General features: G+C 43.2%; 1 protein-coding gene across 14 annotated transcripts in view; it reads left to right on the top strand.

The window, feature by feature from the left end:
* The window catches only part of RIN2 (Ras and Rab interactor 2), a 223,095-nt gene that overhangs the window by 156,494 nt on the left and 45,809 nt on the right, over positions 1-20,792 (top strand). For 9 of the 14 annotated variants that reach the window (XM_053200295.1, XM_053200294.1, XM_053200296.1 and 6 more), the window contains one exon: positions 1,704-1,804. In XM_053200295.1, the coding sequence (XP_053056270.1) occupies positions 1,704-1,804 (101 nt within the window). Of the gene's footprint in view, positions 1-1,703; positions 2,204-3,528; positions 3,656-20,792 lie in introns of those variants that run through there. The other 5 variants (XM_027069488.2, XM_053200300.1, XM_053200299.1 and 2 more) reach the window with 4 other exon arrangements.

Raw genomic sequence — 20,792 nt, forward strand, 5'->3', positions numbered from 1 at the left:
GAAATCTCAAATTTATGGATACATGATCTAGAATGCCAGTAGACCTGGTCCCTGCCTGCCTCTCTGCCACATGCCTTCCCACATGCCACAAGCCTCTGGGACTTTCTTTGTATGGAGGGGTCTTCCCATGATCTTTTCATGGTTCCCATCTCATTCAGGTCTCCATCACTTCCTCAAGATCTACCCTCACCATCCCACCCTAGCTAGAGTAGTGGCCACTTAGCTGCCCCCTATGGCATCACCCTGTTCCATTTTCATCCTGGAACTTCTCAGTGCTCAGGGCTGTGGTCTGTGCTCCACCAGAGTATCATCTCCATCAGAACTGCCAACCTTATTCTGTGCTTGTATAACCTGGCATGAAGTGGGTGCCCATAAAAGTTTGTTGAATTAATGAATGAACAGATGAGGTCAACATTTTAGAACAGCCTATAAACTCAAAAGAAGTTTCTCCCAGAGTCTGGGTGGGATAACAACTGCTTGAGGCAAGACAATACCTGTCTTTGGCTATAACAGCAATTGTCAAACTTTTTAGTCCTTAGTTCCCTGTATACTATTAAAAATTATGGAGAACCCCAAAGAACTAGTGTTCATGTGGATTATATGTACAGATACTTGCTGTATTAGGAGTTAAAATGGAGACATTTTTAAAATACTTATTTCTTTTTTTTTTTTAATTTTTTTAACGTTTATTTATTTTTGAGACAGAGAGAGACAGAGCATGAACAGGGAGGGGCAGAGAGAGAGGGAGACACAGAATCGGAAACAGGCTCCAGGCTCTGAGCCGTCAGCACAGAGCCCGACGCGGGGCTCAAACTCACGGACCGTGAGATCATGACCTGAGCCGAAGTCAGACGCTTAACCGACCGAGCCACCCAGGCGCCCCTAAAACACTTATTTCAAAACAAGGATAAATCTATTATGTTATGACATAAATAATGTTTATATAAAAACAACTATATATTTTTAAAAATAAGTGAGAACAGCTGCTCTACACATATAATGCCTAGTTAGCACCAGGAAGGATTCTGTTAGATAACTGATTAGGTGGCCTCAAGAGTTTAGACCAGCCTTCAGTTTCAGCTGGAGCCTCTTCCCAGGTGTATGGGTAGAGGATCTAAGCCCGCATAAGCCTTCTGCAAGAAGAAGGTACTTTTCCCTCTCCAGTCCCCCGCTGCACACTCCATGCAGCTCTCTCTCTTCCTTTTTCCCAGTCTACTTTATTAAAAAGAATAAATAAAAAGCAAAGAATAGGATGAGTAGTAAACTTAAGGTCTGGAAATTGATTACAAACTATACAGGTCCTTTAAATATGCTTATTTCTGTAATCAGAACCATGATTCTATAAATTTTAATGCAGGGAATTCCTCTTGAGTTTTGATTTTGACAAAATGAATGTGGAAGCCTGGTTTTACAGGATTTGTTTATTCCTTTTTGTATTCATGTTGAGAAACCAAACTGGGTGTCATATCCTTTTTCTTAGGGCTGTACCGAAACCTAAGTTCTTCCTCTTTTTTTTATTTTAGAAAAATCTGCTCCCACCCTCTTTATTTTTTTCCTCTGGCTAGAGGAAATTCACACAGCCAGGATTTAAAAAAAAAAAAAAAAAAAAGGTGGTCTCTGTGCTATTGAAGTGGCAGAGGCTCCTCTGGCTCTGGGCACGCCTCTTCCACTGTTGACGTCACACTATTTTTGTCTTTGAATAGCTCATTGACACAATCGCCTCGGAGATCGGAGAACTGAAACAGGAGATGGTGCAGACAGATGTCAGCCTGGAAAATGGCCTGGAACCCAGCGAAGCCCACAGGTGACCAAGACGATCAGGTGCCGGGCATCAGATGGGGGCTAAGCGAACCCTAGCGGCTAGGAGGACTGCCATCTCGGCTCGTCAGAAGTTTGGGAACTGGGAGTGTGGTGGCCTCTCCAGATGAAGCTCCCTGTAGGAGGTGGGAGTGGCCTAGGAACCACTTGTGTGTTTATTTTAATCACTTCGAAGGCACTTGAACTTTACAACCTCTCAATGCCTGCTGGCACCAGAACCCGGAAACCTAAAGTTCTAGCTGCCCTATCCACCTACTCACAGTGATGGAAACAATAACGCAGCAGGATCCTCCGCGTGCAAAATAGAATTCAGTGTAGCCGGTGTCAGTCTCCAGAAGGTTTAAAGGGGAGCCCTAAAGAGGATGGACTCGTTTTGCGTTCTCAGGTCAGAAAAAAAACCCTAGCACTTGTCATAGCTATTAACCTAAAATGTGACCCAGTGTACTGTAGTGCGGATGTGGTTGTAAATGATTAAGGAAAGGGGGGGCATTTTGCTATGCTGGTTAATCGTGATGTGTTGTGCACGTATCGCACCTGATCTGAGTAATTTGTAAGGGAGTGGTCTTTATCAGGAGAATAGGAGTACAGAGGCCAGGGTTGCAGTGGCAGGTTGGAGGAGGTCACTAAAACCTCATCTTAGCTCTTGGATGCTGTCATTCATTGCTAGCAAAGGTAACAGAATATAGTCACTACAAAATGACACAGACACTTGGTGCCTTGGAGCCCAGACTATTAGGTTTCCCCTCTTTCCCAGGAAATGGGTTGAGGCAGCCTGGTGTAGTGTAGGGGTGAGATTCCCCGGGGTAGGCTTTACTTACAAGTCATGAGACAGGCAGGAATCCTGCAACAGCAGGCGAACCAGGTGGTGCTGGTTGCCCAGGCAAGTTTCAAACCAGCCCAACTTGTTCCCTGCCATAGACTGCAGGGAGAGCAGGCAATTTGCAAAGAGGCACTTTGCAGCTGGAAGGGGGTGCTTTAACTCTCCTGTGTCTCTGGAGGAACTGTATTGCCTCATAGCTGTGGAAATGCTACATGCCCTCCATTTCCTTTCCTTCTCTACAAAATGTGGGGAGTAGACCACAGCTACTTGCCCAAGCTACTTGCGCAGCACCCTGGCATTCCATGATTATCCTTGACCTTGGTGGCTAATTTTTTCCCCCATAAACTAAACAAATGCACAGTGACTTTTAATTAAACTCTCCACCTCACAGTCAGAATAGTGCCAAACTCTGTGGAACTTTAGCCAGGGATTTCTCTTTACCCTTTGCATTATTGAGCAAAAATTAACTTGGAAGTCCAGGTTGGTGACAGAAAGGCAAAGAAGAGAGGTTGAGGAGCTGACTTGTCCTACATCCAGGAAACGCAGTACTGCAAGATAGTCCCAAACTCTGCAGATGACAGACACCAACGGCAGAAACCAGCCCTCCATGTGTAAGGCACAGGGATGTTAGGTTAGCTAGAAGACATGATAGTATGTCAGGTGCCATCAGAATCTTGATGTCTGACTGCAGTAGGTATCGGGGTGGGAGAGCTGGGCTGCCATTTACTCTTTAACATCTCTATGTTTTTCTTTTCAAGTTTGAGAATGACTGTAAGCATTCCACAAAAGCTATGTTTTACAAATTAATGTCACTTACTCTTGAATGCTGTGTTGGTTAACACTGAATTTGTGAAATTTCAGAGGCATTTTATTATTGGTGCTTTTTGTAGTGAGAAAGAAAGAGAAAAGGCAAGATTGTCTTTGGTGAACAATGCCTACGGTGTTTACCATGTGCCAGCCACTGTTGTAAGTGCGTCACAGCTGCCGGCTCATTGAATCTCTTAACTACCCTACGAGGTAAAGCTCCAGTATGGCCCTCATTCTACTAACGTGTGACCTGTGTGATCTGGAAAAAAGCCAGACTAATGAGGCTGTGGCTTCTGCGCTGGGGTCTTTCCCAGATTTTGTAGAAGTGTGGAGTGTTGACTTTGCTGTTAGTTCCTCTATTTTGCCCGATGATGTTAAGGTGGTCAGATATCAGAGAGGTAGGGCAAAGAGGACCTTACCTCAAGTGAAAACCCTGTAGAGAGAAGAAGCATCACCCCCCACCGCAGGGGCCTTGACTGGGCACATCCCAGTGGCTACACAGATGTACTGAAGTCACCTTCCTCTGTGGCATCCTCGGTGAGTGTGAGCTGTGATAATAGCCTCATCTACCCCAGCCACAATCACCATGAAGTGTCTATGGTCTCTTAGTTTGTTGGATGGCGGGTTAAGTGCCAAGCTGGTGCGCTAGGTGAGGAATGCTGTTCCTCTACTTGTGTTGGCTTTTGGTTGCTCCTTTGTGGTTAATATTGAAGTGAGCTTGAAATCTTTAACTTTTTTGTGTGTCATGGGTCCCCTTCTCAGAATCATATTTTAAATGCACAAAATAAAATAAAATATGTAGGATGACATAGGGAAAACAATTCTATCGCAGTAGAATGATCAGAATTCTTAAAATGCATGCTTTCATAACACAGGTACTTCTTTATTAACACATTAAATAACAAGGTCCATCGGGCACCTGGGTGGCTCAGTCAGTTAAGCATCTGACTTCAGCTCAGATCATGATCTCACGGCTCATGGGTTCGAGCCCCATGTCGACCTCTATGCTGACAGCTCAGAGCCTGGAGCCTGCTTCAGATTCTGTGTCTCCCTCTCTCTCTGCCGCTCCCCTGCTTGTTTTATGTCTCTCTCTCTCTCTCTCTTAAAAATAACTAAACATTAAAAAAATAAATAAAAATAAATAGCAAGGTCTAGGAACTATTTTCATCTAGAAGCCAAGATAAGCAGAAATAGTACTTAGGTACCAGCAATGAAAATGTTTCGGGGTTTCTGTTGGTGACAGAGTCTCAGCTACTGTGGGAACCACTGGCATTTGTTGCCTGCATTCGAAATGGGAGGAGGTTAATTTCAAAACCAGGTTAGTGAAAGTAAAGATGTCATTTTCCTATCCAGTGGTATGTTCTCACCTCCTGACCTATCAGCATCATCTGACATGGTTGATCTATCTTCCCTTCCAGGGACACTTGCTTAGCTTGGCTTTGGGGACACCATACTCCCTCGTTTCCTCTCATCTAGCCTGCTGCTGCTTCTGATCGCCTAGCTGGTTTCTCCTCATCTCCCTCACCTCCTAACTCCAGAGCACCCAGAGCTCAAGCCTTCAGCCTCTCTTCTCCTCCCCACACCCTTCTCTTTCCCACTAACCTTGAGCAAGATGCTTAAAAATCTCTGCACCTTGGAGCACCTGGGTGGCTCAGTCAGTTAAGTGTCTGACTTCAGCTCAGGTCACGATCTCATGGTTCATGAGTTCAAGCCCTACATTGGGCTCTGCTGACAGCTCAGAGCCTGGAGCCTGCTTTGGATTCTGTATCTCCCTCTCTCTCTGCCCCTCCCCTGTTCATGCTCTGTCTCTCTCTGTCTCTCTCTCTCTCTCTCACAAGAATAAACATTAAAAATATTTTTTTAAAAAAAGTCACTGTGCCTTGGTGTGCACATCAGTGAAATGAGGATAATAATAGAGATTGACTTCAGGGTGGCTGGAAAGATTTAGTGAGTTAATAGCTGTAAAAGGACTTTGTACCATGTCGGCAGCAGGTGAACACAATATGTTGTTTATTTATTAAAAAGAGATCTCTAGTGTAATTTCATAGTTAATCCCATTCAGTTTTGTAGCTTTGATGCCCTGCATATACTGATGATTCCCAGCCTAGATCCCTAGATTGGTCTTCTTTTAAATCCAGATATTTGCATCCGACTGTCCATTCAGCCCAACTTCTGGCATCTCAGACTCACAAAGACCAACACTGAGCCCTTGGTTTCCTTTCATAAATCTGCTTCCTCCCTGGTCTCCCCCATCCCAGTGACCATGCCTGCAGGTGCTTGGGCCTCACAGCCATCCCTCATGCCTGTCCGTCTCTTATCTCTGTGCTCCCATCCTTCTCCAAACCCTGGCAGCCCTACCTGTAAGAATCCCAATCGGACTACTTGTTCTTAGCACCACTGCAGGACACACCTTCCCGGTGCCTCGGCTTTTACCTGTCCTGCCTTCCCTGGGCTGTTTTCTAAGCAGCATAGAGAAGGATCTGACTTTTGTCAATCTAGATCCAAGTCATGTCACTTCTGTTCAAAGCCCTTCAGTATTTTTCATTTAAAGTTTATTTATTTATTTTTGAAAGAGAAAAAGAGCATGCAGGAGGGGCAGAGAGAGAGGGATGAGAGAGAGAGAATCCCAAGCAGGCTCTGCTCAGTGCAGAGCCCAATGTGGGACTCGAAGTCACAAACCATGAGATCACGGCCTAAGCCAAAACCAAGAGTCTGATGCTTAACCGACTGAGCCACCCAGGTGCCCCCAGTATTTTTCATTTAAAACCAAAATCATCGCCATGTCTTTTGAGATGCTCCAGGCTCTGACTCCTCACATCCCCTCACCGTCTTCTCTTACGACCTCTGCCCTCTTCATCCCTCTGCTCCAGACCCACCAGCTCCTTGCCTAGAAGGTTCCTACCTCTTGGCCTTTGCACTTACTATTCCCTCTGCCTGGAATGCCCTTCCTCCAGGAAGCATTCACCTTTGGACCCTCATTTCTTCTGTCACCTTAGCTGACTTTATTTTTTTTTCATAGTACTTGTACAGACTTGACATATATGTCCACTTGCTTAAATTGTGCCTCCCAGTATGAGGAGGGAAGCTCATTGAGAACAGAGGTTTGGTCTGTGTTCATTGTTTTTTTTTTTCAGTGCCCTAGAATAGTGTCTGGCATGTAGCATACACTCAGTAAACATTTGAATGAATTAATGAAAAATGCCAGGCTTTTGGATATTCTATAGGTATTAAAGTATCAGAAGCCTCTTGCAGAAACAAGACATTACCCTGTAAAGCAGTTAGCGGACCCCAGCTGGTACATAAAAAAATATGAAGTTGAAAATGTGTGATGAGCCTTAAGCTGGCTCCCTAGCAAAGAAGAGGGACCAGGGCACCTTCCCACTATGTGCCAGCCATGCTTCCTCCATCATATCTGGGTTATGGGCTGTTGTAAATGTCTGCCAGTAGAGGAGCATCTGATTAAATCAACTCTGTGCCCTCTGCTAGCTTTTTACCAAAAAAGAAGCTAGGAAGCCAGGAAAGAGATCAAGGATTTCTTGTTCCTGCACTCTCTAAATGCTATTTCTTATTTCCTCTTTTTCTCCACTTCATTGCCCAGAGACCAGAGTGTGGGGAAATGAAGGCCTTGTACTTTCCTCTCCCTTCCCTATGAGTTCATAGTCCATTTTCAGTTGGGGGCAAGTACATCAGGCCTGATGTAGGCCAGTGCTCCACCCTCATTGCCATCTGGACCCATCACCTTTAGGCTAAGATAAGTCTCTAAAGTTTCCTTTGTCTTCAAGTAGAATAAAGGGATCAAACAAAGCAACTTTATGAGATGAGGCTCAGGCTGGCTTTGCAGGATACCGAGGGTTCTGGCTGGACCAGGTCAATGAAGGCAGTTGTTGCCTTTGTTTTCTCTCTTCCTCTCCTTTCCCTCCCTCACTCCTATTGTCACCTTGCAGGTACACTCCAGACTAAATGGATCACTGGGGATCACTGGGTCTTGAAACTCTACCCCCAACCCCACCCCACCCCAGAACCAAACACACAGAACTCAAAAATTCCTTGGCCAGCTCTGCCCAATATTGTAGTGTAGCAGTTGGTCACCTCCACTGACTTCTTCTGGAAGGGGCTAAGTGCCCCAGGAAGTTCTGAGCTTCCCAGCGCTATGCAGTGGCATTGATACCAAAACCAAAAGAAGTTCAGACTGCCAGTCCCTGGTACAACCCTTCACTTTTTCCACTTGACCAATGTTAGAACACGAGGTCAGAAGAGAAGCTCGGTGGCTTACAGGGTGGGGAAGACATGCCCAATGTTTCACTGCATTAACTCCCCTGACAACAGTGACCATAGCTAGCTGCTCTGTGGCCATCCGGAGCAACCTATTTTCGCTCAGTGCTGCTTTATCAAAAAACCTTTCCGCTGAAATAAAACATGATTAAGAAAAAGAAATAAGAACACAGCTGATGAATTTTCAGTGGTAAACATACTACATAGGAGCACCCAGATCAAGAAACAGAACATTCTCAGCACCCCCGAAGTGCTGTGCACCCTGAGGATAACTACTCTCTTGACTTCTGTTGCCATAGATTAGCTTTGCCTGTTTTTGAAATTCATATAACTGGAATCATACAGCATATGCTCTTTTAACCCTGACTTCTTTTGTTCGACATTTTGTATAGTATTCCATTGCACGAACCCAACACAATTGGCTTATCAATTCTACTGTTGATGGATATTTGAGTTGTTTCCAGTTTGGGGCTATTTTGAATAATGCTGCTATACATTCTTGTGCATATTTTTTGGGGACATGCCTCAGTTAGGATTATAGGAGTGGAATTGTTGGGTTGTAGGATGGTTAAATAATTCAAAACCAGTAAGTGGTGCCCCCAAATTTTCCAGTCCTCCTATTCATTCACACTTCCACCAACAGTATATGAGATTTCTGAATTCTCTATTCTCCTGGTCTACACTTGGTATTGAGTGCTTTTTTATTTTAGCCATTTGGATGGGTGTGTGGCTTTAGAGCTTCTGGAAACATGATGGATGAAGACAGGTAAGGATACCTGTGTGCCGTGACTCAAGTACTGATGTTAATTCTGTGGGAGTCAGGAATGGGAACTCCTTAGTTTTAGCAGGGCATCATTTTATAATTCTTACAGGTTTAAGCTCAAGGGTAAAGTCATGGGGCATTCTGAGCCCACAGTGAGTTCATTGGATGATATCTATGGAAAGGATTATTTGGAGGAAGGAGATAAAAACAGAAGACAATCCAGAAATTATGAGAAAAGTGTAAATATGTACGCACCTTTTATTATTTATATTTTTGCATATAATCTTAGATCATAAACCTGTAGCAGAAAAAACTGCCAATGAATTTCTCCCTGTGTCTTGGATTCTTTTGCTTTATGCTTTACTTTGTTCAGTACCTACATGTTTCCTCCTTTGCCATATTAGAATGCTCCTTGTACCATAGGCCATTAGTTCAGGGTTGGGGGCTCATCTTTAGGTTCCACAGCCTCTGAGAACAGGCCACTCTTCTAGAACACATGTGTCACAAAGGTTGGTTTTCCTCCTTTCCCGTGAGCTCCTGTCTGGTTCAGCAGAACATGGGGAGCTCACAATAATCTTTGGCTACAGAATATTGGGTATATCTTACAGTATCTTAGGTACCATGAAAAGAGTGTTTGGTGTTATCAAATTCTTTGGGTTGCCTGGCTGGCTTGGTCTGAAGAACGCGTGAATCTTGATCTTGAGGTCATGAGTTTGAGCCCCATGTTGGGTGTAGAGATTACAAACATACATACTTACATACATAAATATTTTTTAAAAGTTTATAGTTTCTTCTCACACATTATCTATTTCTAAGGATTGTAAACACACATTTCCACTAACTCTTGGATATTTCAGTGCCTACCTTTCACATTCTTTTCTTTTTTAATGGTTTTTTTTTTTTTTTTTGAGAGAGAGAGTATGCATGTACACATGTGCACAAGCCGGGGAGGGTCAAAGAGAGAGGGAGAGAGAATCCCAAGCAGGTTCTGCACTGTCAGTATGGAGCCTGACATGTGTCTCCATCTCATGAACTGACCTGACCAGAAATCAAGCATCAGTCAGATGCTTACCTGACTGATCTACCCAGGTGCCCCTACCTTTCACATTCTTAAAGAATATCTGATGGCAGGGGTGCCTAGGTGGCTCAGTCAGTTGAGCATCTAACTTTGGCTCAGGTCATGATCTCATGGTTTGTGAGTTCAAGCCCTATGTTGGACTCTGTGTTGACAGCTCAGAGCCTGGAGCCTGCTTCGGATTTGGTGTGTCCCTCTCTCTCTGCCCCTCCCCCACTTGAGCTCAGTCTCTCTCTTAAAAATAAATAAGCATTAAGAATATCTGATGGGAGATAGGAAAGAGAAGCTCTTTGACTTGAGTTTAGATTGCATTCTGAAAGTCAAGAATCCTTTCATCTGAAACTCCCAAGTGATACCATAGACATAGCTACTCTTTCCTTCAGTGGAGGCAGGCCAGGTGGAGTGCTTTGGGGTCATGGCTTTGTTCATAGTTAGAGGAGATCACATAGTGATAATAGTTTTTGCAGTAAGACATTTTCCTATCATGCCCATTGAAGACATTCTGCTATGACTAGCTTGATTCATTTCCTCTGCTAATCCCTTAAACTGTTTCTTGATTTGAAGCCACTTCCAGGTCTTTGGAATATGGTTTCAAGGAATTCTATGAGGATTGACCAACTCTTTACTTGTACTGTTATCGGTGTAGCAACACTTAAATCCAACTTCAAGACAATTTCTTGAAATTTATTGTTGAAATAATTTAGTTATTTGAAATACCTGGACAGTAGAGCCTGCAAGGAGCACAAATTATAAACGAGTATCATATAATGGAATGAGAATATAATAGTGGAGTATACTAGATGTTCCAGGACCTGAAGGAGGAAGCAGGTAACTCCAGATAGGATGTGGTTTTAGGAAAGATGAGCTCCCACATTAACCTTAAAAAATTAGCTAAGCCTCCAGATCAAAAATTCCCCAAACAGCTGTTTAGTCTGTTTAGACTGGTGATATCTATTATATTGAGGAAGGTTTTTTTAAAAAAAACATGTAAGAGTTATTTTTTTGATGTACGTTGTGGAAAAAAACACAATGCAAAATATAAAAATATTACCATGAACCCACTCCTAGAGATAGAACTGGTTTTGATTGTTTGTTAACTAGTGTATTTCTTTTCCTTGGTATGTATCCCTCCAATGTTTTTCTGTGCATTTAAATGGCAGATCATGCATGATTTTCACAGACTTACAAGGGGTTTCTGATCATCCTGAAAATGCACAGTGTGTCCTAGATATTGATTCCATTTTTGTTGAGGGACAGTGCCTTCCAATTTAGTGGCTGGCTTCCCAATCCATGGTACCCTTGGGCACATAATTTTATCAACGGCATACTCTAGAGTTAGATATGCTTTACCCTTTACAGACCTTGCCTCACTATTACATTGGTAATAGTTGATTCGACCACAAAATATCTTATTGGTCACAATGCAGTTGTGATTTAGTCCATGAAATAGCACTAGTGTAACCAAAAGCACTTAAACACTAAGAACAGCAAATCCATGAAATGCTTGCCTTTCTGTGAAGACTCGTGCATGCTACTGCTCAGGGTCAAAGGTCAGTGGGCCAAGACTTAGAGCCTGCCTGGCTCCTTCTCCTGTTTTCAACTCCAAGAGCAGCCAGGACAACAGTTTCTTTGTTTCTGTTTCTTAGTTTTACAGGACTCAATAAAGGCCCCTGCCAGTATTGTCTCCATATCTGCCCTTTTCATCTCTAGTTGGAGACTCAATGACAGGAAGTTCGTAGGCCACAGAAGTCACCAGATCTTTCTCCTCTATGAAAATGGCAATCCCTCCTCCTCCCCGGAGGCAGATGTGTGTTTTTGTTCCTGTTTCTGCCTTGTTCATTCTTTCCTCCTAGTCCTCAGTAGATAGAGTGGAAAAATCACCGAAAGGCCCTGGAAGTTTTTCACAAAAATCCTCTGTGGATGTGCTTTTAGAAATCCTTTTGAGGAAGCTCAGGCCCCCTCGCTCAGAGAGCAGCAGCCCTTCTTCGTGTGAGGGAACAAAACCCAGAACCCAAAATATATTAGCCTTTTTCCTTTTGGAGTTTTAGGGGACAAAAAGAGGCCTCGAGGTATTAAAATATCAACTTGTATGCTTAGGGAGATGGCATGATTCAGAGAGCTGGACCCAGTTCTATCAGTTTCTAGTGTTTTCCCTCAAGTGGGGAGCTAAGCTAGACAGTCTCTAATACCCCTTGGACTCAGGTAAACACACAGTGATCCTTACAGGGATATCCCTTCCTCCAGGCCTCCCCCATACTTTTACCATCTTGAATGGTGGGTAAAATTTCCTCAGCTCCCCTGGCAATTTTTCTATCAACTGAGAGATTAGCCAGGGCCCTGTGTGGAACCAGAATCAATTTGAACCTCCCTTTCTCTCCAGATTTAAATATTACAGAGGAGGGGTTTAATTCAGCTTCACAGACTCTAAAGAAATGTTTTAGATTTCAAATGATTGAAAGTAAGATATCATTGGACATCAACTACTAGGTATTTTTGAAATAGATTTTTCTGGGAATTTTTCACTTGCTCTATGTGGGTTGTGTGTGTATATATGTGTGTGTGTGTACATGTATGTGTGTGTATATATATATGTGTGTGTGTATCTGTGTGTATAACAGAAATTGGTTCCTGTGCCAACAAGTTTTATCAGATGGATCTTTTTAGTACAAGCAATTGTTTTTTCTGTCTCTCCACATAAGAGGCCTCTTCTACTAATATATTTTCAGAAACCATTGATGACAGACTCCTCACTTCTCTTCACCAAAGATTAAGGAAGCCCTTGATTCAGTTCCCACCAAGCTTGGCATGTTGGCCACGGTGTGGCTTTTGGGGTGTATTTGCTTCCCTTTTGATATATACACAAGGATCTAATGCTCCAAGAGAAAGACCATGTAGATGCAGGACTCTGACTTCAGTCTGGTCCTTAACTCTTTTTTTTTTAATGTTTATTTATTTATTTTGAGAGAGAGAGAAAGAGAGAGAGAGAGAGAGAGCACAAGCAGGGGGAGGAGCAGAGAGAGAGAGAGGGAGAGAGAGAATCCCAAGCAGGCTCCACACTCAGAGTGTGGGGCTTGATCTCACGAGCATGAAATCATGATCTAAGCCATAACCAAGAGTCAGATGCTCTACCACCTGAGCCACCCAGGTGCCCCCATGGTCCTTGATTCTTCAGATGATTCCTGCATTGGCCTCATGTAGCTAGAAGCCTGAGCCTTTGGGCAGTGCCATGCCCCAGGTTGCACATTTCTTGCCATTGAGGCCCATTGAAGCAACATCATGTGAAGAGGCTTTGTTAAGGCTGAAGTCTTCACATGGGCAGAATGAGGAAGGGAGGACCCTTGAGAGACAGCATACACACGGAAAGGCCAATACAGAAATGTCAAGAGCAGAAGCTTTTCATCCTTTCTTTTTCCTATCTGTAAGTGGAGGATGGCAAGCACCAGAGTCCAGGTTGGGACTAGGCCCTAATGGTCGATGGAGAACATTCCAGCCACGAGGACCTGCCAGGGACCATCTGTTGAGCTGTGCTCAAACAGCTAGTACATGTCAACCTCTTTTGTTGGAATTAAATCTCATTCCCCATGTTGGAATAAGGCTTTCTGTATTTGAGAACCTTGAATGGAGCATGTATCACTAATGCCCTGCATCAGTGGGTGTCAGCTAAAACTCAGTGTTGGCTTTTATATCCAAAGCCCACCCCTTGCCAGCTGGTGGGAGGTTGGAGGGGCTGTCCAATGAAGGAAATTCATGAGCAGTGAGGAAGGAGCTGCTAACACTTTGGATTTGTTGTTCTGGAAGAATTTGGGCTGCTTCCTTTTCTTACCCAGGCCTTAAGATGGCCAAAGGCCAGAGGGATCTTGGTAGCTGTGGTGATTTTTGCCACCCATTTCCCGATAAACACAGAGACAAGAACCTTTTGTCTCCTAAACTGGAGCTGAGCAGCCAGATTCTATTGTTGGGCCTGGCTGAGGAAAGGCCTGGATCAGAGGTTACACACGGAGGACCCAGAAAGAAGCTAATGGAGAGACCCCAGTGTCTATGATGTTTCTTGTTGCCCACTGAGCTTTTCCTCTTCCTCACTCACAAGGATTAGACATGTTGTTTGCAGATGACCTCCTACCCAGTCCCCCATCATGCATACAGCAGGCATGAGGTCAATGCCTGCCTGGGGTAGAGCTAGGCTAGTAAGAGAAATAAGTATAATGCAGAGTCAAATGGGCTAAGTGCCCCAGAGATGCATACACAGTGGGCTAAGGAATTGAGTGTGCTGAAAGATTACTTGCAGCTGCAGGATGTAGGGGTAGGGACAGGATGTGACCTTGGTTTTGACATGGGGGTTGGAGCCAGTGTCCAATGGGCACTCCAGAGTAGCTTGATCCCAGGCAAGGAGAGAGCTAGTAATGGCAAATAGATGCTTTTTTGGGGATCATATTTTCCCTTGAGTCCAAGAGCAAGGTGTATAAACATTAATATGGGGGAAATATCCTTATGTTTTAGTCCATATTGTCTCAGCCCAAATCCCACCTGCTGCGGCCACATTTTTTTTTCTCTTATTCTTGCACCATCTTGCCTATTCTTGATTTATCTAACACTTTTTCTTTAAATTTACTGATCTTTTACATATATATTAAAAAGTAAACTTAGTAAGTCAGTCATGAAAAGACAAATAGTGTATGACTCCACTTATGTAAGGTACTTAGAGGAGCCAAAATCATAGAGACAGAAAGTAGAATGGTGGTTTCCCAGGGTCAGGGGAGTTACTTTATACTAGGGATAGATTTCAGTTTTGCAAGAGGAAAAGAGTTCTGGAGATGGATGGTAGTGATGGTTGTACAATATGGATTTACATAACACCATTGAACTGTACATTTAAAAATGGTTAAGATGGTGAATTTTATGCTGTGTATATTTTACCACAATAAGAAGAATTGGGGGAAAAAAAGTAAACTTAATATCTCTGCCATAATTGGGAACTACACTAAATAGATGTAGCTATTAAAATAAGAACTGGGCATTCAAAATTATGCCTCCATGGACTGCCTTGGTATACCCAACATTCTTTGGGAAATGTTGTCAATTTTAATAAGCCATAGAGAATTTATAAAGTATCAGAATTAATCTACACTATCCCATCAAGTATGGTTTTGTTTTGTTTTTGAGTTCTTTGCTTTGTAGCAGGACTACAGCTCTTTGTTAGGGAAACAGGCAGTATGACTCTTAAGCCATAATTAAGTCCTGGACAAAAGCATCTTTGGAAGCCAAGGCTCTGCTTTTGCTGTTTATTTTCATTTTCTTGTGTTTTATTGATGGGATCAGCATCCTGTTATTATAATTAACTCCATCGACTTGTCATGATTCATTCTATGACTGTTTATTAGACATCATGTAAACAAGGAAAAACTATTAGTTTTCTTAAAAGCTGGGAAGGTCCACCAAAGCTCAGGCTTCAGAAAGAGCATTGAGTCTTCCTAAAGTTTGAGTTATCAGGGAGCACTTTGCTGGAAATCCAGGTAAGACCTGGATGGAGCCTGCCACTCACCACTTCAGATCCAAACCTGAGGTGGCCCTTGTGGGTTACTTAGCTCTAAGTGCATGACCAGGATTGGCATGGAAGCAAGCAGTGAGTCCTCTGCCAAGAGAGAATCACCTTCCATACCTTTGTAAAGCCTGATATAGGAGACCAGGGGTGGAATCTGGGTCCAGGAATTGGGGAGTAGAGAAGAAGCAGGCAAAAGCCAAAGGCCAAGCTGTATTCTAGAAGGTCCTGATAGTCCTTCCTTCAACCTCTCCTGCTGACTTGGTCATCTAATGCCTCCAGATGTCCCAGTTTAGAGGGCCCATTAATTCTGTAAGTGGAAGCAAAACAGAGTACCTAGATAAAATATAAAAGTGGCTTTTCCACGCAGGTAGATCTCACCCGTACCAAATTCCATGGCAGATGGGACAGTGTTTGTGCAGAGGCATGCATTCTCACACATGCAAAAATGCAGAAGGGAGCCAGAGAGAACCATAAGAAGTGGTGTATGACAGCCTTGCTCGATTAGAGTCACTGCCTGCTTTACTTAATTCTAGAGGACTTGCCATTGATTCTATGAGATGTTTTTAGAAGTTGTTAATTCACTAAAGCCATCCCCTTTTTAGTTGAATTATGATCTACCAGTCTGCTTTAGAAAGAAAAATTCATAGCACATTTTTAAGTATTTAATTGTAACAGCTTTTGTCTTTAAAAAATAATCAAGGATAGCTTACAACAGATGTTGATGTAAATTGTCCATTTCAAAAATATAATTGTTTAGCTTAATGAAGGTGTGTTTTCAACGCACACAGAGGGGGTTTGGCTTTTCTTTTTTTTTTTTTTACATTTTTATTTATCTTTGAGAGACAGAGCACAAGTTGGGGAGGGGCAGAGAGAGAATGAGACACAGAATCCGAAGCAGGCTCCAGGCTCTGAGCTGTCAGCATAGAGCCTGATGCGGGGCTCGAACTCACAAACTGTAAGATCATGACCTGAGCTGAAGTCGGATGCTTAAACAACTGAGCCACCCAGGCACCCCAGCTTTTTGGTTTTTGTGTATATTTGTTTTGTCCCCATATCCTGAGGACAGAGCCATCCAGGAGGACACTGCATCTGTGCTGAGACCCTCTAGTCAAATGGAATGTACCACCTTGTTGATAGTAATAACTTGACATTATGCCTTGTACCTAGTCCCTTTAGGCTTCATTTTTGCTATTCAACAGCTGAATTAGGATTCTTATGTATAGAAGGTTGTTAACTATATCTACTGCACCAGTATTTTTTTCCACAGAGACAACCTACATCAAAATCTTATGTACTTTATATATTGCTTTGTTCTCTATGTCATTTACTTGAAAAGAGACTGGACTGTAAAGTCAAAGTAAACACACCTCCTATGTGATGGTTGGGAGCCTGGTCATTAGAAGCTGCATTGATAGGTTATGCCACCCTCTGGAGTTCTGGATTGAGACAGGAAAGGACATCATTTGGAAATTCTGCTGCAAATTATTGGTTTCCCTTAGGTGAATCTGAGATCTGTGCAACTTAATAAAACTACACGTAGTGTCTTTCTGCCTGTCCTACATTAGAGTGTGCTTTCTGGAGTCATTTATTCTTGCTCCTGTCTAGGTTACTAACACTTGGCCCTGGGAATGAAGGGAATACAGCCAAGTAGAAAGGCACTCTCATCCCACACTCAGAAGAGCTTTAAATTGGGTGTGACCACAATGTAGCTAGTGCTGGAGAGTCCTGTCTCCCAAGTGGGTGTAATATCCACTGGGCTGCTTCAGAACCATGAGGTCCCAGTCAGTTGGATTGAGGGCAGATATAGTATAGGAGTTTCCCAGAGTTTGTTCTCTGCCGCCAGAGGCACCTTACGTTTGTGGGGCATTCTGGGGTTTGCCCAGTATTTTCACACGTGGCTGTGGGTCTCACTGAATCCATACCTGAGATCTCTCTCCCCGTGAAAGCAAGCCTAGATGCTTGGAAATAGTAGTAAGAGTTGAATACATGAATTTTATACTCAAAATCCCAGGGAGATGGTAGATATTTTCCCTAATCTATTATTTTGAGAAATTTCAAACATTATAGGCAAGAATAGTATTGTTCACCTGAATGCACCAATTATTGAAATTTTGCCACAATTTCCTTATTTCTATATCCCCCCCCTTTTTTGGAGGGGAATGGGGTGCTGACCATTTGACACTTACTTTCCAAAATTTTCATGCTTTGACCCTAAATTCTGCAGTTTGCATCTCTTAAGAGCAAGAACATTTTCCTACATAAATAAAATTACCACAGTCAGGAAATTAGACATTAATACAATATTATCTGTTATATACCCTTATTCAAATATCTCCAGTTGTTCTTTATAGCTGTTTTTTATTGATGCCATATGTGATCAATTCTGTGTACTCAATAGTTATCATGTCCCTTTATTCTCCTTTTATTTATAATAATCCCACAGTCTTTAAAAAAATTTTTTTTGTGACATTGATATTTTGAGGAGTTTAGGCCAGTGGTTTTGAAGAAAGTCCCTGACTTTGGATTTGTCTGATAGTTTTCTCTTGTGTAGATTCTGAACACATTTGGGGGCAGGGAGATGACCCAGGGGGTACTGTACCTTCTCAGAGTATCACATCTGAGGCACATGATGTCAGGTGTCTCATTGTTGGAGGTGTTCATGCTGATCACTTGATTAAGATGGTGTCTCCCAGGGGTGCCTGGGTGACTCAGTCGGTTAAGCGTCCAATTTCGGCTCAGGTCATGATCTTGTGGTCCGTAAATTTGAGCCCCGCATCAGGCTCTGTGCTAACAACTCAGAGCCTGGAGCCTGCATCAGATTCTGTGACTCCCTCTCTCTCTGCCCCTCCCCAGCTCATGCTCTGTCTCTCTGTGTGTCTCAAAAAATAAATAAAAGTTAAAAAAAAATTTTTTTAAAGATAGTGTCTCCCAGATTTCTCTATTGTCAGAGTACCTTTCCTCTTCATGATAAGTAATCTGTGGGGTGATATTTTAGGACTGTGAATGTTCTGTCCCCTAATAATCTTTCACTTACTGATGTTAGCATCAGTTTTACACCTATACTGTGATGGAGAGGTTATTTACCACTTGCAGATTAGAAAGACAAAGCTCAAAAGAGGAGATGGGTCTTGTTTGCTGGCCATCCCATCGTGACCATGCCATATGAGAATCTCCTGGATTATATCATACTGGTTTATCTTTTATAAACCGCTCATTCTTTGCCACCTCCCCACCCACCCCTTACCCCTACCCCCACCCCTGATACATGCAGGCAGACATCTGTTTTAGGAATCAGTAGTTTCTATTCATATCTTCAGTTTCTGTTTCAGACTGAATTCCCTAAAAGCAGAGCCTGAGATGCAGATTCTTGTGTTGTGATTTATTGAGACAGGGTTTCAGGAGCAGCCTGTGAAGGAGTGAGGGGTGCAGTCTGGGACGAGCGGGAAACCAGGCAAAGATATAGGGGTAGCTGGAGTCTAGCCTCAGCCTGATCCCACAGGGAGTTCTGCAACATGAATAGCAACCCCAGAGTTGTCCCGCCTACAGGCAAGAAGGCCATTCCTCTATGACCTGCATCAGCATGTCATTAGCAGAGCGTCTCTCCCTGAGGAGGAAGTGACTTTCTGGGTATGCCCAGAAGAAGGGAGAAAGCTGTGAGCTTTCGGCAGCCAGTGCTCATGGCAGCAGGGACATGGGTACCTGGTCTTGTAAAGGGGGACTGGGCAGGACACCAACAGCGTGCAGTGCAGATTCAACATTTCCCACATTAGTTCTTCCCTAAATGTTGTCTCTGATAAAAACTAATGTCTTTTTTTCTTTCTTTCTTTTAATCTCTCTTATTTTTTTAAGTTTATTTTTATTTTGAGAGAGAAAGAGAGCAGGGGAGGGGCAGAGAGAACATTCCAAGCAGGCTCTGTGCTGTCAATGTAGAACCCAACGTGGGGCTTGAACCCATGAACCGTAAGAGGAAATCAGGAGTTGGACACTTAACCAACTGAGCCACCCAGGTGCCCCTCTTTCAACCTGTTTTATAATAATATACTATAAATCTCAAAAGGCTGTTAAAGAAAAGTGTTAGCTTAGTCATAGGCAAAGACAAGATCTAATTAATGGTTGCTCCTTTATGAAGCCCCATGAATCTTATTCACTGTCTTCCTGACTGGGCCCTAGATTTTTAGGCTGAGGTTGGTTGCAAAACAAAGACTCTTTAGCTTATTGAACAGCTGAGGTATCACAGGATGTGCCCTTCTAAGGAAGATAGAAGCACCAACATATTTACTCACAGCACATGTGAGCATTAGGATTGCCGTGCTAGAGACTGTAGAAATTTGCTCTTGGTAAAATATTGCCAACCCAAGATGGCAGGGATGTAGGGTTTATTTGGGTTTGGAGAATTCTTTCAGTGGCATGTTACCACCCTCCTCCAAACCCCAGTCCCCCCTCCCCCAAAAACCCACCCCACCTAATTGGATCTGGGTTCAAGTGCACATTTTGCTCTTAGGTCTCAAGCAAGTGTTCCTCAGACTGCAGCATCAGTGTCTCCTGGAACTTGTTAGAAATGCAGAGCTCCAGCCCCCAAGCTACAGAATCAGACCCTCTGGGGCTGGAACCAGGAATCTGTAGCTTTACAAACCCTAGGAGATTTCTCTCTTAGGCTCCAGTGCCAATCCAATGCTGTGGTTGTAAACTTGCCTGCAAGTTGGGTTTGCCTGGGGAAATTTTTTAAATTATGATTCCTGGGTCCCACCCCAAAAGGTCTGATTTATTTGATCTGGGGTGCAGTCTGGCCATCAAAACATGTTGAAGCTCCCCAGGCGATTTTAATAGTCAGCCAGCGTTGAGAATCTCTGCTCTAAAGTGGCCTCATTTACCTCATGTGAAAGGAATTTTAACACCAGCTTCATTTTGAAGAGGGTGTTCTTATAGCTGCAAAGATTCACTTCAAAATACCTGGAGGCCCTGAAATGGCATTTGCAGAATGGGAAATTGCTCTTTTTTGGCCCATACTCTCCCATCTGGAAAGTTGTAGCAAAGGTATAGGAAAACTTTCTGGGGAAACAAAATGTAAATCTTGAATGGAAGTATGATATTCTTTAGATCTGTACAAAGTCAAGAATGTGCAGAGAAGACATTAGGATGGCAGTCTCTGGCCAGCCCACACGCTGTCCTTGTGGGTATGTTACTGAGCCTGCTCACCCCAAAATGATTGCCTTAGGTTGGCTTCTTCTATATTCAATCCTGCCTCTTAGGAGTGGTATGCCCAAAAAAGCACAGTTTTTAAAACTTTTTTTCACTCTTGCCTACAATGTGGCTTTATCTCCATCATTCGCAATGTTGAAGACTTCATTCAGGCCACACATTTAGGTTTCTTGGGGTTTAGATGTTTGAAGACCATTTGAACCCCAACCTGAATTTGGCCCTTCAAATGTGAGTGATCAGCTCTGATATTTTCCACTGGCCACTCCTAGACTGGTGTTGATGACCAGCTCATTGAGAGGCAGGGCGTGATAGAGGGAAAGAGAGCCCAGAGCCAAGCACCCTTGGATTGGAATTTCTACCTTCTCACTCTCAGAGGCATATCCTTGCCTTGTACAACTTACTCAAGCTGTCTGGGCTTCCCTGTCCCCTTTATTTAAAAACACTGGATCCCTGGTACCTGCCTTTTGGGGCTGTTTTACAGGCAATGAGAGAATTTTTA

Source organism: Acinonyx jubatus, chromosome A3 (assembly GCF_027475565.1).
Source record: "Acinonyx jubatus isolate Ajub_Pintada_27869175 chromosome A3, VMU_Ajub_asm_v1.0, whole genome shotgun sequence".
Lineage (NCBI taxonomy): Eukaryota > Metazoa > Chordata > Mammalia > Carnivora > Felidae > Acinonyx > Acinonyx jubatus.